A 17987-nucleotide genomic window follows, 5' to 3' on the forward strand; every position below is an offset into this window, starting at 1 on the left:
TTATTGGTCTAGTGTGGCGCACTGCATTCTGGTAGTTGTAGGTTTCTCCTTTTTGAGCCAAAGTGTCCATTTTCTCTAGTTCTGTAGCACCAATTCCAAAAGTATTTGCGTCTTTTTACTGTACAGATGTCCTAGTTTCATTAAAAGGCCATCTTTCTAGCAGTGACATACTTCTTTCAATCATAAGGATTCATCCTCTGGAGATCATGAACGTCTGTACAAAATATCACACCAATCCATGCGACAGTTGTTGAGATATTCAGTCTGAACTGAGGAGATGGATCCTCCAACAGACCGTCATCACCAGGAGCAGTGCTGCTATCGTTATCACAAACCCATGGCCAAAGACATAGCATGATAAACACCTCTTAAAGATGCAAAGACAACCCAAATACTGACATCATTGCAAGGCTGTCACATGTGACTCTCAACCTAATTTTTACATGAACACAAGGACACGCACACACAAACCAAAATCCATACTCCTGTAACACAACAAAAGCTTTCCATTAGTAGTAACCTTGCTGCAGAATAGTGAGGCCAGCTGCAGGGTTCTTCAGCCTGCTTGATTACCGTCTGAACAAACCTGTCCAATCAGTCCCATTCACTGGGTGCCAGCACTCACGGGAGAACTCTGACCCCACTGACCTCTGCAGAGGGCCGGCCTCTCAGCCTTGACCTTAGGTGTGGATGCTTATTGTCGCACCCGCCGGCCCCAGCGCTCTCACAAAGGCTTGGATGCCAGAAATTAGGCACTTGAGAGAAACTGGAGAACTCCTGGCTAAACTCCTGTTTGCAAAAAAGGCAATTCTAAAAAAAAAAAAAAAAAAATCAAGTGCTGTAATTGAGGGGAAATTTTTAGAGTCGAGAGGAGTGTTGGTAAATGCATCGCGTGTTTGTGTTTTTCCACGGATGGTCTATTGTGTGAGCAGGAAGCAAATAAGAGTGTTGGCAGGCAGAGACAGATTCAGCCTTCAAACATTGCTGAGGTGATTTTTAACAGTCAAGTAACACTTAGCATTTTCAACCAGGACATTGTCTCATATCTGTTTATTATAATGATTAATTCTGACCAAAATCTCCTCAGCTGCTTCACTACAGAGCAGCTCGTTTGACTTGGGCACAGCCTCCAGTTGAGTCTTAAAGAGTAACTTCAGTATTTTTCAATCTGGACCCTTTTTTCCACATGTTTTTGTGTCTAAGTGTCTAATGGGAACAACAAAGATTTTAAATCCGTCCGGTACTGACCAAGAGGGCTGCTACACAACAGGATGCAAGGTAACTATTCGGGTCAATTATGCACCGTCAATGTACATCCACACAAGTGTCTGACAACATTATGAAAAGAAACCTTACAGAGATAGACCTTTTTATTAAAGAGAGTCCTTTTAGTTTAAAGGTTATTATCAAAAATAACCCTGAAAATCAAAACTGAAGTTGCATAGAGATGACACACCATCTCATCTCGTTGCATTGGTGTGAACTGGCAGGTTTTTATAACGTTACAGAACGGTCGACTCTGATGTGTGCTGGTGTGAGCACTACATGAATGGATGATGTACAATACTGCTTCATTTCTTCTGGACTATTATTGTAAGGCAGCAATACTTGTGCAGCTCCTGAGTCCAAGACAAATTTCCCTACAGGACATGGTATGGTATCGAAACGTATCGTAAATAATCTCACTCACAGTCTTCGAAGTTGGAGCGACCTTTGCTGCCTTTTGGCTGACGAGGCGTGTTGTCCTGCAGTTTGGAGAGCATGTTCAGCACCTTCGTTTTCCTCTCCTCCATCCTTCTGTCCTTCTCTTCAGCTTTGTGGTCAAAACTCTCGGGCCCTGTGCCTCCTGCTGAGGACTCCTCTCGGTCCCTCCATTCTGGATAACCATCTTCAGTTGGGCTCCCTTCATCTGTGCTGGAACCTGGAGCAGAGAGATACACCACAAAAAATCAAATTAAGTCTTTCATCTCGCAGTCTTTTGCTTAGAACACGGTTACGTTTTTGAAATTAAAGACTTTAATCACCACAGTCCTGAACGTGAAAAGCTTCATTTGTATTCATGGTCGTCTACGTGGAAGTTGCCACTTGGTAAAAAGTACTAAAACCCATTTCAGCTCCTTTAATAAACACTAATTCTCATCACATTGTTGTCCTAAATGCCACAGTCACATCTCCCTTCAGTCCTTTCGGAGGCTCTCTGAGGGGCAGACGCTCTCCCTGAAACCTAAACAGCCATTCATTTTGTCACTGACCAGCCAATTAAGAGTCCCATTATCTCTGAATATAGAGTCCACAGAATACACGTCTTGGTGTAGCAGAGCAGAGACAAAGAGCTCCATCAGTGCAGACTTGAGCTTAAAGAGGGCTCTGATTATCTTTCGCAACAGTCTCCATTAGAGTTTTGGACTCTTTTCTTCTTCTACTCTTGCAAACGGGAGTGTTACTTGTGTTAGCGCATGAGCGATAATTCAAATGTGACACATTTGGAGATGGTTCCATTCATTAGTAAGAGAAAGCTTGACCAGTCGAGTAGCTGACAGGCAGCGAGATTCAGCAAGCCTTTCAGACATGGTGGATTCATTTATCCCGTCAGTGAGCGCACAGAGGTCAGCAGCCCAGATTGATGGAGTCATGTCTCATTTGACAGGCCGTCTTCCACCACACTGCACACAATCACACGCTTCCATCAGCCTCCACGTCCCGCTGAAGTCTCAATGTCACCAAAACAGATGACGGGACAAGAAATGTATTTGTCTTTAGAGCGTAGAATTCATCATTTCTGGTGATTTTTTATATGCAACATAAAGCAAATATCTACGGAGACGTCATGATGAATGTGATGTGAAGATAATAGTTTTCAAAAATCAAAACTTTTCTTAAACACATCATAAATAGCTTTTAAATGAAACCTACATTTTGTCTTTCATTTTAAATCTGTTTCATTTTACAACTTATCGATGAATTGTGCTTTATAAAACCATCACAGACTGCGTTGTTTTCTTAAGCTGCACTGCATTAAGCCTCCGCAACTTAAGAAAACACGGCAGAGGTCATGATGAAGGTCAAACAGACTGATATTAATCCATCAGTAAGTGTTTTTTTAAAAATTGTTTTTCAAGATATACACCATGTACAGCAAGTGTAGATATTAGTGTTGTCACGGTACCAAAATTGGGACCCACGGTACGATACCAGTGAAAGTATCACGGTTCTGAGTAGCATCAGGATACCACAGCAAAAATGAGGCAGATGTGCCTTTTGTCATGACAAAGCAGCGTTTCAAGTAAGTTATTAGGCTAATAAAGTACATTGCAGTACAAGTACAAGTACAAGTACAAGACATTGCATACAATAGTCCACCTTCCACAATCTCTTCCCCTCTCTCTGTCACTTTCTCTTTCTCCCTCTCAAACACACACACACACCTTTAACCCCATTTCCATCAAGCAGCACGGTTCAGTTCAGTTTGGAACATTTTTTTTTTCTTCTGTTTCCACTGTGAGAAGTTGTGGATGGTACCAATAGAACTGTTCCGTACCGTCCCCATGTTTGGTCCCCCCTCTGCTGGGGTACCTAGCACACAGATCTGGTACTAAAAGGTGGAGCTGTGAACACTGCAGTCTGATTGGTCAGTAACGGACGGTCACTCTGCTCAGGGCTGAGTTGTGTCTGGTTTTGAGGCTCATGTAACCACTGTTCATACTGTGGAGAGCTTTATTAGTAAACTGTAACTATAAAATGAAAGGATGTGTTGCTGCCTCTCACAGCAGCTGGAGTCTGAGAAAAAATAACTTCATTCACTGGGCCGACTGCCGGCGACTTTTAAGGTGGAACGTTTACTTGTAATGTTACTCAATGCATGAGTTGATGACGTGAATCTATCAGCACACCTTAAATTTCACTGTGACAACTTTGACCATCACTTTAGTTTTAATTGTCTCTCTTAGATGACATACACTTTTAGTAATGAGTGGATCTTCACTCATTTAAAAATATATATAATTTCGTCCGGGTTATGTGAACTGCATATATTCTAATCCTCACTCGGAGAAAAAATAATAATAATAAGCATCATGGAGCGTCGTTCCTGTGGGCTCCAACAACACTAAACCCCTGAGCTTGCCTGAGAAGTACTAAATGCACAAACTTTCTATATTTAAATATCCCATGGAGAGAGACTCTCACTGCAGCCTGTTATATTTTGTTCTGAAAATGTCGGCGTGCAGCCTCGTTCTGTGGACGATAAACGAGGTGCAGACTGATAAAGGAGGAAATACAGTGAGTGCTGGACGGAGCAGTGAGTGACAACAACCCCGCCCACATTAAGAGCACTGTTTGTGGTGGAAACACTAGGGTCTAGGTACCATGTCTGAAGGGTTACTGTTGGTTCCAAAGGCACCATACTGAAAGTGTTTGGTGGAAACGGGGCTTAAGGGCCACCGTACCAAGGTTACATCTTCAAATTGCTTGGTTTGTCTGATCAAAGAATTGAAATTTAATTTTGCAGAGATACTAAACAGAAAAGCAATGAAATCTTTACACTTTAGAAGCTTGTTACATCAAATGTTTAGCACATTTTATCAAGTAAAAAATTAGCTGATAACCATTTTTCTGCAACTAATCAGTAAGCTGACAAATAATTTAGGTGCTGGTTAAAATCTTTATGTTCAGTCAGTTTCTATAATGTACAATCTTTAAAGCAGGGTGAAACCACAACTAAAATTATTCAGGATTTGGTTTCCTCTTTTTGAAATGCTCCTATCCTAACCTCCAACATGGCCTAATCCATGAATGCACAGCAGTGATTACTGGTCAGTTCAAGCTGGAAACAAGAGCCCATCTAAAACACACAGAGCAGGTTACCATACCAACCACAGCATCTGAACACAGCAGATAGCTGGATTTGGCTGCGAGCGGCCGAGTCAAATCCCCTAGCTGATCTCGAAAAGGCCGCCGAAGACAATAAACACACACACGCATTCGCCGCCCACCCTTCGTCCGACTCTCTCCAACACACACACTGCCTGCCCTTTACCATCCAGCGCAGCAGGCAGAGGCAAGAAGGTTGGACTTGTATCTCTTTCTTTGCATGTTTGAGAAAGGGATGAGCATCAGGGAGACAATCAGTGTGCCGAGGCTATTCACTGATGCCACCCAAAGCCTTCACTCCTCTATCTGCTGAAAGAATGGCAGAATAGGAGTGGGGCGGAGTAAAAAGGAAAATCCTCGCCAATTTATTATTCATGGGGAGGGGATTTTCCTTTCAGGGCTCCTTTATCGAAGCTTTTCCCAACACGTCACCCTCTCTATCAGCTCTGACAAGTGCCAATCAAAGGGCTTGAGTCCAGGTTTTTGGGGAAACGCTGGAGGATTTCGGAGACAATAGCCAAGGAGTCCACAGCGTCGGTGGCTTAGAGACAATGGTGACATGGCTACACTGTCAGTGTGTGGTCCTCTGGGGGGGAAACGATCCTTGCTTAGTACACGACTAATCTCTGCTTGCACCATCTCTGTCTTTCTGGAGGCTAATCTGTCCCGTAGCTTCCTCAGCTTTCCGGAACAATCCACCAGGGTCAGTTCAGATTAGTGCTCTTTGTGGCCCTGTGCATCGCTACATTCATTTGGACGCTCACATCTTTAGTAGCAGCTGAATGCTAAACACTGGAGTGAGCGCAGAGTGACCGGGGCAGCGGGGAGACAGTCATGAAACAATTTTGAGGGGAGGGATTATTCTACCTATGAATTCCTGATGAGCAGAGATGGACAAAGGTCTTAACATGAGCCTCACTGGGGAGCAGGAGCATCTTATCACAGCTCATTTCTGGCTTCATTTTACTCTCTGAATTGCTCAACCATTGTCGATTGATCCAGACACAGGTGGAAAATTCAGGCATCAGAAAAACTGCTTATCGTTAAATAAATTTAAAGAAAACAATAATTAAAGGGCCATTTTAAGCATCAGTTTGCTCATCATGAGGTATACTGTTCACACTGTGAAACCACTGCATAATCTGTGGCTCCAGACAAGCTTTACAAAGTTTGAAAGTACAAAAGAAAAGTTATTTTATAACGCCAGTCCTCAGTTGCATTATGGGAAATGTAGAATGTAGTGGAGTAGGGCTGCCCCTTGGAAGTCGGAGATTCGAATCATCAGTCGGAGACCCCTCAGTTGACTAAGATTTTGTTTTTGGGTTGTGAGCGCTTTTGACTTTCAGGCTACTCTTTGGTATAGACACTTGGGGATGTGATGCAGCAGCACAGATGAGGAGAAACTTTGCACCGTAGGGCTCTGAAATAACGTGATCTTCTCTCTTCTGCTTGGAAGTGGTGGATTTACAGACAAAAACCAGCTGCTGGCAACTTGACAACCTGAGTCGCAGGTGACACCATCAGCCGGCTTGAGTTGAGCTGAAACCATCCAGTTCACAACCCTGCAACAGTTTCTGTCTCATCGCGAATCTTTGGTCTGAACTGGGCGTTAGAGATAGGCTGACGAGCTCAGACATTGGGAGGGAGCTCATACAGTGGCGGCTGCTGGTCTTTCAAGGAGGGGAAGCTCATTTTCGGCCTACATCATAAAATGTGTCCGTTTATTTATACGTAAATTCTACCCTCTGGGGCTGCTGCGCGAGGCTAGTGTGACCGCCTGTGAGTGCTTTGGGACAGTTGAGGGGCTCACAGCACCCGCTGCTCATTGGGGACAGTAACTGCAGAGCGACAGAAGTCAGAGTCTCCAAACACGAGTACAGTCTCCAATAACACCAGAACAAGATGCTAGATTTGTCGCTCGTCGTTTTTAACAAAGAAAAAGTCACTAAGAGGATTGGAAAAGTCTCCAGATCAACTCAGAACAATGGAATGAAACTTGAAAAATGCTCCGGTGGTGGTTTATATTTCAAGATCGCTAATTCGCTCATTTCACTGTCAATCAAAATGGGATTCAGCCTCAGGCAGATCATCCAATCATCATGCAGAAGCCCAGCGTCCAGGCCAGCCGAGGCCAGGCCACTGCTCCATAGACCCCCAGAGAAGCTGAGTGTCCGATGGGCGGGACAAAACCGAGCATTTATCCAATGACTGTCTAGATTTGCTGCAGTAGAACAACTCAGTCTATGCTTCCCCATTGAAGTCTTTGGACGCTGAGCTTCCACTGTTTAATGCACTGTGACGCTACGGGAATGAATGAGAAGAAAGTCGCGTCAGTGACCTGTGATAAGTAGCTGATTCTGAACAAAAGTTTAACGCGTTCTAGCGCATATTTAGTCAATGAAATGTAAACACAACAGTACATATTTGACCACTTATTTTTTGACATTTTAGGGGAAGCCGAGCTTCCCTTGCAGTCTTAGAGCAATCGCCACTGAGCTCAGAGTAGAGCCGCTGCTCCTTTGTGTCGAAAGGGGCCAGTTAGGATGGTTTGGGCATCTCATCAGGATCCTCCTGTTAGAGGTTTTCTGGGCATGTCCAACGGGTAGGAGACCAGGGGTAGACCCAGAACATGCAGGGAGATTATATGTCTCATGTAGCCTGGGAATGTCTCGGGATCCCTGAGGAGGAGCTGGATGATTGTCTGGAGTACCTTGCTTAGCGTGCTGCTCGTTAAGACCTTGATAAGCGGATGAAAATGGATGGATTGTATAGATACTTCCTTTTAATTTTGTCTCTTTTTGTGCTCCCTGTCCATAACTACATGTTTGTGTAAGCCCACAATATCAAAGCAACAATCATTTGGTTTGACAAAATCATTTGACAAAAGCTGTAAACACAACAGTGACAAGTTGTTTTGGTGACCTTTGCCTTTTACACATACAGCACTCACTAGGACTCACTAGGACTCATGTTTCTGTCCACCATTACTCTACTGACTCCTGAGATAAATATATCTGGCTTTGTAGCAGCTAGTTTCACCTGCTAGTTGCTAACTTTGTCTGCCATTTGGTGTTGAGCACGTAGAGTTTCTTTTCCCACCCAAACTAAGCTGAGGTTCAGAGATTTTCAACTCAATACGCTCGGAGCGGACACACAAAAAAGGGTTAGCATGCGGCTGCAGACGCTCTCTCCTCATTGGGAACAATTGAAAAAAGATGCTGGCCTTCTTCTGGCGCTCAGAAAAAGGCGCTATGTGGACACAGGGCCTAAGAGTGCTGAGGCTGAACCAAAACAGTAAAGCTGCAAATAAGGAAACCAAAACAATGAGCTGAAAGACACTAAAAAAAGCTCTATGGCGCTGCGGGGAACTGCAAAGTTGGGTGATAATCCTCTGTGGGATGTTACTAAGAGCGCACCTTCATATTTGATTTAAAAAAAAAAGTTTAGAGCAGTTTAGAAGTTAAAAATAAACAGAAAAGCAAATGCATTCTGCTTGATAAATAACTTAAATGATTGTTACATTTCGGAGCTGCTTCAGATTATTTTTCTTACTCTACACACTATATTTTCAACCTATATTCCCTAAATCTAAATCAGCAGTTGGTCGTGTGAAGTGATCATCTATTCCAGATGCAAATGGTGTCTCAGGCCCATTTTCTCAACTGTCTCATAGACACTGAGTCAAAATGGGGTCATTTCGTCCATTACTGCGGAGCCCCATTCAAAGAGTTGAACTGCTCACACCTCCAGGGTAACCAAATCTCACCTATCCACACAAAGACATGCCACACACTGGGCATCTTTTACAGACTGTGCGACCCCAGGCGTGACCCCTCCACGCCCTGCTGATGACCCCCCTCCCCTTCGTCCTCCCCCTGAGTGTGACCATGCCTTTGGCCTCCTAAAGGTCAGAGCACACAAGCCATCACTGAGGATCCTCTGGGTGACATCTTCTTTCATTAGTTGAGTTTGCCTTATTCTTATGGGGCAGTTAAACGAAGAAAACCTTGTTGTAAAATGTGTAAGGAGCTAAAAATTTTAGAGCTGGAGGGAATTTCAGACATTGTGTGCTGTGACAATGGATGCACACTGTGTACATTTAACAAGCTGATAAATCAATCTTTCTTTGTAATGAAAAAGCTCCTAAATCATAAAAAAACTCAGTCCTTGTTGCAGAGACGGGTCACACAAGACATCGTGATAAAATTACATGTAAAATCAACGTGAAGACACGATTTGGTGCAAATTCCCACTGGGCGGCGCGATGGACGCGATGTTAATGATATGAAATACGCGAGAGTTAAAAAATTGGAACTTCAGCAACCATTAAGATCCTCCGGGGACGTATCACATCGAGGACGTACTGATGGATGTTTATTCAGCAGTTTCACGCATGTATGATGTGAATTATTTGCATATATGAAGGGAGTCAACACAAAATATTCTGGCGTTCAAACTCGAGAATTTTCGCACACAACATTAGCCCCCACTATGGCTCACACATTAAAAAATGCAGAATCCTACAGTTCCCATAATGCAACTCAACAGCATTTCCTTAGACTGCCTTTTCCTTGGATCCCCTGTACCTGGTAAACCTCTTTTGAACTCCACGCTAGGGATGCGTGCTATTGGTTAACTCATTGATTAAATGTTGCTACCATCGCTAGTCAGCTCCAGAAATACTAGTTGGTTAAACTTATCATTAAAATCATTATCTTATTGACGTAGACAATAGACGTAATAGACGTACACGTTTAAATTACATAAAAGCACACACTGGTTGGTTCCTCTCGCAAGTACCGAGGTGGGAAAAAATTGCATCTTGTAAAACATGCATGGTTTGACATTATTTTGAATCAAGTTAGCGAGTTGTTGTCATGTTTCATACAATAAGGTGCAATGTTCAAAATGCATGGTGCAAAGTGACACATATTCCAGCAGCATTTAAAATACAAGTTGGTTATTGCAAATGTGATTTACAATTTCAAATGGCTCTTAGAATTTACGTAATTTTTTTTCCGGACAATGTGCAACCTAATAGATTAAATTCTTCTTAATTTTGACTGTTTTCTGAATGTTATCATAGTTACACTGAACAAAAATATAAACACAACACTTTTGTTTTTGCTCCCATTTTCCATGAGCTGAAACATTTTCTATACACACAAAAGACCATTTCCCTCAAATATTATTCACAAATCTGTCTAAATCTGTGTTAGTGAGCACTTCTCCTTTGCCGAGATAATCCATCCCACCTCACAGGTGTGGCATATCAAGATGCTGATTAGACAGCATGAATATTGCACAGGTGTGCCTTAGGCTGGCCACAATAAAAGGCCATTCTGAAATGTGCAGTTTTATCACACAGCACAATGCCACAGATGTGGCAAGTTTTGAGGGAGCGTGCAATTGGCATGCTGACTGCAAGAATGTCCACCAGAGCTGTTGCCCGTGAATTGAATGTTCATTTCTCTACCATAAGCTGTCTCCAAAGGCATTTCAGACAGTTTGGCAGTACATCCAACTAGCCTCACAACCGCAGACCACATGTAACCACACCAGCCCAGGACCTCCACATCCAGCATGTTCACCTCCAAGATAGTCTGAGACCAGCCACCCGGACAGCTGCTGCAACAATCGGTTTGGATAACCAAAGAATTTCTGCACAAACTGTCAGAACCCGTCTCTGGGAAGCTCATCTGCATGCTCATCGTCCTCATCGGGGTCTCGACCTGACTGCAGTTTGTCATCGTAACCGACCTGAGTGGGCAAATGCTCATGTTATGTCATGTCATGTCACCTCATGTTGCAGCATGATAATGCACGGCCCCATGTTGCAAGGATCTGTACACAATTCCTGGAAGCTGAAAACATCCCAGTTCTTGCATGGCCAGCATACTCACCGGACATGTCACCCATTGAGCATGTTTGGGATGCTCTAGATCGGCGTATACGACAGCGTGTTCCAGTTCCTGCCAATATCCAGCAACTTCGCACAGCCATTGAAGAGGAGTGGACCAACATTCCACAGGCCACAATCAACAACCTGATCAACTCTATGGGAAGGAGATGTGTTGCACTGCGTGAGGCAAATGATAGTCACACCAGATACTGACTGGTTTTCTGACCCCCCCAGACCCCTTCAGTAAAGCAAAACTGCACGTTTCAGAGTGGCCTTTTATTGTGGCCAGCCTAAGGCACACTTGTGCAATATTCATGCTGTCTAATCAGCATCTTGATATGCCACACCTGTGAGGTGGGATGGATTATCTCGGCAAAGGAGAAGTGCTCACTAACACAGATTTAGACAGATTTGTGAACAATATTTGAGGGAAATGGTCTTTTGTGTGTATAGAAAATGTTTTAGATCTTTGAGTTCAGCTCATGAAAAATGGGAGCAAAAACAAAAGTGTTGCGTTTATATTTTTGTTCAGTGTATATACACGAGTGGATGAGTTGAAGTTCAAACTTTTGTTTAAATGTGGAGAAAATTTGCAGTTAGGAACATCGCTACTCCACAACCCCTATTTTCTAGCCCGAGCCGAGATAAGCCTGATGACATAAAATTGGTTATTGTTATAGGTGGGGAGAGAAGCCTGTGGTCAGAGATGGGCAAGATAAATAGAGATAACTGGAAACATACTTTTAGAGAGTCTTTTCTCAAAGGAATTCAAGGTGTTGCACTGGGTGGTAGCCAAGAAAAGTGTCATAAGAAGCAGAGTGAAGAACAAAAAAGAGAGTTTGAGAGAAGGTTTCAAATCCTGCCTGCTGTCTTATCTCCTCCACACACTGGATCAATCGCTGCATAAAGTGACTGCTTGTTAGTTTTGAACATTCACAAAAATCAATGGATACATTTCCCAAATTCTGAGGTCTACAAAGAGTGGAGGGAGAGTGTTTCAGATGGTGCTTAACAACTGAGAAGCACTTTCAGGCTGATTATAACAAGTTTTGAAAAAACTGATGTCAAAAATTCAGATAGATTGATTGCCACAGCCCAGCCTGATCTATAGCTCCACCCTCCTCCACTCCTGATGTATTTCATCAAAAACACCACAAACACTGAGTGAGAAAATAATCAAACTTTACAGTCTTGGCACCTGATATCAGCCATGTTGGATTAGGAAGACATGTCACATACAGTATGTCACGATTGGTCTGAACGGTTAGCTACAGCTCAGCCCTCAGACATATCAATCTCTTATACCATGATGCATTTGCAACATCCTCTAGGAACACGGCATACCATGGATCATAAGTGTTGTAGAACAATGGCTGATACTGGCTGTGTGAGTTTCCAGCAAGAAAAAAAAACAGAGCATGATCAGAGTCTGACAGATGTGATCAGATGAAGATGGGAGTAAAAGGAGCCAGCTAACAGCTCAGGGGTGGCTCTCCATCTCCATGAGGTGACAGAACCTCAGCGAACCTTTTTTCCTGTCTTCTGCTGCCAGTTTTCCAGTGTTTGTGGTCGGTACAGTAAGCGTTGCCTCTGAACCATCACTCATGAATGTACACAACCCTGCCACACAGGTGAAGGTGATACCGCGAGCCAGCTGGCCCTAGCAAGGATTAGCGGGCTTAAGTGTACCGGAGGCAAGGGAACGCCAAACACAGTGCTGACAGTGAGGAGACAATGGCTCCTCATAAACCAGAGCTGACAGGGACTGAGTGGGCTTTTACCGGATCAGACGCTAATGGCAAAGACAGGCTCTTGTATTGATTAACTATTGTCGTTATAGGCTCTTAAGAGAGCACGCCAGTTTAACAGGGGGGTGATGTGTGATAGCAGCACACGCAGATCAAGAGAAATAATGATTTTTTAGGTAGACTAAAGGGATACAGTACCGTGATTGGACACGCAGGGAGAATCTGATCTGAACATGTTGTATGATGGACTCTGGTCTATGATCCATGAAGACGGTGACCCAGAACCTCCTTCAGACTCATCCTGCATGGAAGCAGAACACAGAATAAATCTTTAATAACAGTTCAAAGACAATGTGATGCAGTTGGTCTGCTGTTAGTTGCAAAATCAAGAAAGTATTTTGGATGTCTTGGCTTCCAGAGGGCCTATTTTTTTAAGTATACATGATATATATATTTAATCTAGCCCTATATGCCACAGCTCCTATTCACTTCTCCATAGCAACGGTGGCTGATGCTCATGAGGGCTTTGATTACACTCTACATAAACTTGCAGCGTTTACGTCTAAGTCCGGCCAGAGTCTGAACCATGGCAGCAGCTCAAATAAAAACTTGAATTTTCACTTTAAATTATATATATATATATATATATATATATATAATTTATTTATTTAAACATTCAACAAGTCGTTTCAGCAGCAACTAACAAACATTTTTAATCTATCCATCTCAAGTGGAAAATTTCCAATACAATGGAAATCTGCGCATGTAGTCCCCTTACACAAAGGTGGAGCTAGAGATAACTTAAACAACTATCGCCCTATTTCCAAACTACCCTGTCTGGCAAAAGTAAAGGAATCCTTGGTCAGCTCTCAACTTAAGCTTTTTATGTCAGACTACTCACTTTTAAATCCTTATCAGTCTGGTTTCAGGGCCAACCATAGCACAATTTCTGCAATCACACTGGTGACAAATGACATCATATCGGCATTAGACAGAAAATATCACTGCGCTGCTCTTTTAATAGATCTGTCTAAAGCATTTGATACAGTCAATCATCACTTGCTCTTGAGAAAATTAGATGCAGTGGGGTTGGATGAAAATGCATGTGCATGGTTTCAGAGCTACTTGACTGACAGGCGTCAATGTGTCAAGCTTGGCCATACAAAATCTGATTTTTTGTCAGTTAGTAGAGGCGTACCTCAAGGGTCTGTTTTGGGTCCATTGCTTTTTACTGTCTATATTAATGATATTCTTCCTTCTTTAACTGGTTGTCATGCCCATTTTTATGCAGATGACACAATTTTATATTGTACTGTGGATTCTGTTCAGCTTTTAATTCTTTTCAAGAATCTCTAATCAAACAAACTACTTCTTAATGCAAATAAGACAAAATACGTTGTTTACCCGAGCCAAAAACATTGATTTCAATAGTGTACATTTATACACCAAAACTGGCTCAGAAATCGAGAGAGTCACAGAGTACAAATATCTTGGCCTCTGGCTAGATGAGGATTTCTCATTCAAATATCATATTAATGAACTTATTTTAAAGTTGCGACAAAAAAATTGGCTTTCTGTACAGAAACAAATCTTGTTTCCCAGTGCTCTTAAGAAGAGTAATAATTGAAGAGGCACTGGCTTTTATATATTTTTAAGGCCTTTCTAGGCAAATTACCACTGTATAATGCAAATTTGTTGGAGTGGAACTCAGGCACTTACATGACCCGTTCAGCTTTATTGCTGCTACTCAAAGTTCCTCGAGTCTGTACAAGTATTGGTAAGACTGCCTTTTGTTATGATGCTCCTAGCTCTTGGAACACACTACAACACATCCTGAAATTAGACACACTCCCTTCACTCACAGAGTTTAGGACCTTAATCATAGATAACTGTGTTTCTAATTACAATTGTTTCAGATGGCTGTCTTTCTTGTTAAATGTATATTGTTGTGTGTAATCACTGTCAATATTTTAATGGCTTGTCAACTTGACGGCATTGAAAATGAGGGTAACCTCAATGTCTCTCGAGAATAAATAAAGGTTATATAGTGTGGTAACAGGTATTTGTGATATTTCTGACATGGGGCAGGTTTGTGAATAGCCACTCCGAGTGCCAGAGTGCACGCTGGCACAAATTGGAACATTTCTAAAATTAGGGGTCGCTGTTGGAAGGGTTAAGAGGGCCACAACCATACTCTCGAAGCGTCAGCGCACCAGGCGCAGTAAGAGTGAAACTTTACCGTTCATTATCAATAGAAATAGGACACTAACACTGGGAAAATGTCAAGAACCCATCCCAATTTAAGCCCGTTGACAATGCTAACAAATTACAACCTGGCCTGTACCCTGTGAGTCAGGTCAGGCCGGATCCAGTCCAGGCAGAGAGTCACAGCTCTAATGCTCAAGGGTACTGCAATGAGAGCCAGTTGCTATGGAAACCTGAAGAAAAAAGTGACTTCGATAAGACAAAGTTAAAATAATGAAAGGAATAATTTGACATTTATCTTATTTCTGTACACTGGATATTAAAGTGACCACCAGCAGCTAGTTAGCTTAGCTTGGCATAAAGACTGGAGGGAGGTGGCTGGGGGGTGTTAGGTTTTTTTAACTGCTACACATACTCCAACTTTGCAGCGTGTGGTTGCTGCCAGCTTCACTGTTGGTGTAATACGTTTTGTAGAGTGATAATGCAGTTGTGTACGCGGGGTTTGAAAGTGTATCGGCTCTATTAACTGGTGCTGAACTATTAACGGGGTCATTTTAACTAGAGGATGCACTGACCCTCAAGGTTGCTCTACTGCACTGCATTGACTCTGGTACAATGAGTGTGTATCTATTCATTTCTACATAAACTGAAGTTTGTAGCTTTTACCCGTTAGAGGGCCACGGAGGCGTGTGGAGAGACAAAAAAAAAAACATAAAAAATGAACTAGTAGCGTAAAAACTGCACTGAGTCAAGGTCACGCTTGGCTTTCATGGTCAGTGTAGCGGTTTAGTTGATTATAATGGATGTGCTCTGCTGCAAGTGTGTGGCGCCAAACATAATGATTCACGCCTGTGCCCCATGTATTTCAACTGTGATTTCCTGGAGTCTTACCTGGCAACCTCACAATAATGATAAGACTCCAGGAACAGATTGGACAGATATTAATATTCTCATCTGACTCTGCAAGAAAACAACCAAGTATATTTCCCTGCATGTCAAACTATTCCTTTAAAACCCCTGAGTTCCTCTGTCAGAGAACATTAAAGGTATCACTATAAACAAACTTCCAAATGGGAGTTTACAGTAATTAAAAATATTCCTAACACAGAACCTGCAGCTTTCCCCTCTTCTCAGCTCCAAACATACCACTGCTTTATCAGCGTCTCCTCTTTATAAATAATCCAGCGTGTGGATACTTGGTTCAGTGAGGTGCATTATGCAAATGGTCGCATGAATCCTGCTCTGAGCACTTCAGCTCGTCATTGTGGTTTGGCATAATTGCAGGGGGCTTATGAGTCTCATTCATGCTTTTCAGGGGCCCTCTCTCATTCGTCATAAAGGGGAGATTAATCGTAGATCACGTGGAGCACCTGCATCCATTCCACTGCAGCCCAGCGTGCACAAGCCCTGTTTACGCCCCCCTGACCCCTCACCCCTCAACCCCTGTCTGATCCTAGTGGTGGTGCATCCTCTGAAAGAATCCCACCACGCTGGGCGTTTAGCCGAGCGTACCCCCCTGCGATAGAGCAATGAGCTGGTGTAAAAGCCTGCCTGCTCCTGTACAGTCAGCCCCCCCCCCCCCCCCCTCCTGCCACCGTGACTGATTAACCACACACCTGCTGCACGCCGCGTGCCCTCTGTTTTATTGTGTCTCAATTATCAACAACAATTTGGCTCGTCTTGCTGGAATGACAGTTATAAATGCATGCCAGTTCAAGTTTGTAAAAAGGGGGTCTTTGTGTGGGAGGGTGACTGTGTGCGCCAGGTTCGGGGTTATTGTCTGATAGGAGCTGATTCTTGTAGGTCTAGTGTTTGCTCACGACAAGGCACGGTCCTGCCTTTGGAGGAAATCTGATAGATGAACGGAGGAGGGGGGTAGAAAGTGAAAAGCGGGTTCACAAGAGGTAGCGGCACTCACCGATTTGTTCTCCTGGACTTTCCCTGCGGAGTCGCACCTTTCAGAGATGCTGCCAGCTGTGAGGGGCCTCAGAACACCTGACAAAACCACACAGGACACAGCGTCAGGCTGAAAGCAGAGGAAGCAATTGTGTGTTTGCAGTGGCGGTGCAGGCAGGCAGGCAGACGTGTGTGCCTGTGCATGTGTGTACATAAGTGTTAGCCTCCGGCGCACACTTACACGCACTTCTCTTTTGTACTTGAGTGTGTGTGCACAGATATGAGTAATGTAGTGTATTAGTTCCAATTATGGCTCTTAACCTTTGAGCAAATAATGGCAAAAAATAGAGCAACAAAACCTGGAGGAGCACCTGTCTACAGAAGCGTGCCAGGTGCAAACATTGTTCTGGAGACACAGGGAGAGGAAAGACAAGCTTCCAGCAAACTCAGACAGATTTTCTCTTGTTGTAAACATCAGTGGCACAGATGCATGGATACTAAAAACAAGACCACTGTGGTTATCATATCTTCATATCACATCTTTTGCTGATTCATCCAACATTACAAAAACATCTCCTCACTCACCTCAGGTGAAATCTGCAGATAGATTTTTTTTTGTCTGTTCAGATTTTGAGATATCTGCCTCTGAGATTTATGCAGCCATGCCAACACAACAGCAACACCTCTTTTTGTGTCCTTCTTTCTTTCAATAATCCACAGACCATGCAGTTAACAGCTTTCATGTGCATTATTTATTCAGTAGAAAGTGATGCAAATGAAAACTTAATTTGCCCAGAGTGTCCGACAACATCGTCCTATGTTGGAAAGGTATGGAGAGCGCGTTTTAGATGCAGCTCAGCCGTCTGACAGGCACTTAATCTGAAGCACAGTGACACACTTGGCCTTCACCCAACACCGAACAGACTGTGATATCACACGTTAAAAGAAAACTTCAGCAGTAAAATGACCATGTGTACAACAATTACTCGACAACGGAGAATCCAAATAAGACGAGCATTATTTATGAACTGAAGCAAAAGGGGAAAGTGTCTAACAACAGTAAAGCTACATCGAAACATCTGTTCAGTAAAATCCAAGTCTCATTAATCCAGTCGTACGCTTGGCTCGGCACATCCCAAACACATGCATTTTCACTAAAACTTTATGATTGTTCTTCAACATTATCTTTTGCCTTTATTTGATAGCAGAGTATTTAGGAGTAAATGGGGAGAGCGAGAGAGGGAATGACATGCAAAGGGCCTCAGGCTGGAATCGACCCATGGCTGCTGCAAGGACACATGGGACCACTGAGCCACTGGGGGTCCCAAACTTCACGCTTTAAGACAGTTCAAACACTGATGCACGGC

The 17987-nt window shown here is 43.2% G+C and overlaps 1 protein-coding gene across 4 annotated transcripts in view; it reads right to left on the reverse strand.

Annotated features, from left to right (window-relative positions):
* LOC125882878 (uncharacterized) overlaps positions 1-17987 on the reverse strand; it is a 93233-nt gene that overhangs the window by 35163 nt on the left and 40083 nt on the right. For all 4 annotated transcript variants that reach the window (XR_007448419.1, XR_007448418.1, XM_049566825.1 and 1 more), the window contains exons 8-10: positions 16643-16719; positions 12718-12820; positions 1691-1921 (exon numbers count right to left, since the gene is read on the reverse strand). Coding sequence is in view for 2 of the 4 variants with exons in the window: in XM_049566825.1 (XP_049422782.1) it covers positions 1691-1921; positions 12718-12820; positions 16643-16719 (411 nt within the window). In the remaining 2 variants the exon portion in view is untranslated. The remainder of the gene's footprint in view (positions 1-1690; positions 1922-12717; positions 12821-16642; positions 16720-17987) is intronic.

The sequence above is a fragment of the Epinephelus fuscoguttatus genome, linkage group LG22, assembly GCF_011397635.1.
Source record: "Epinephelus fuscoguttatus linkage group LG22, E.fuscoguttatus.final_Chr_v1".
Classification (NCBI taxonomy): Eukaryota; Metazoa; Chordata; class Actinopteri; order Perciformes; family Serranidae; genus Epinephelus; species Epinephelus fuscoguttatus.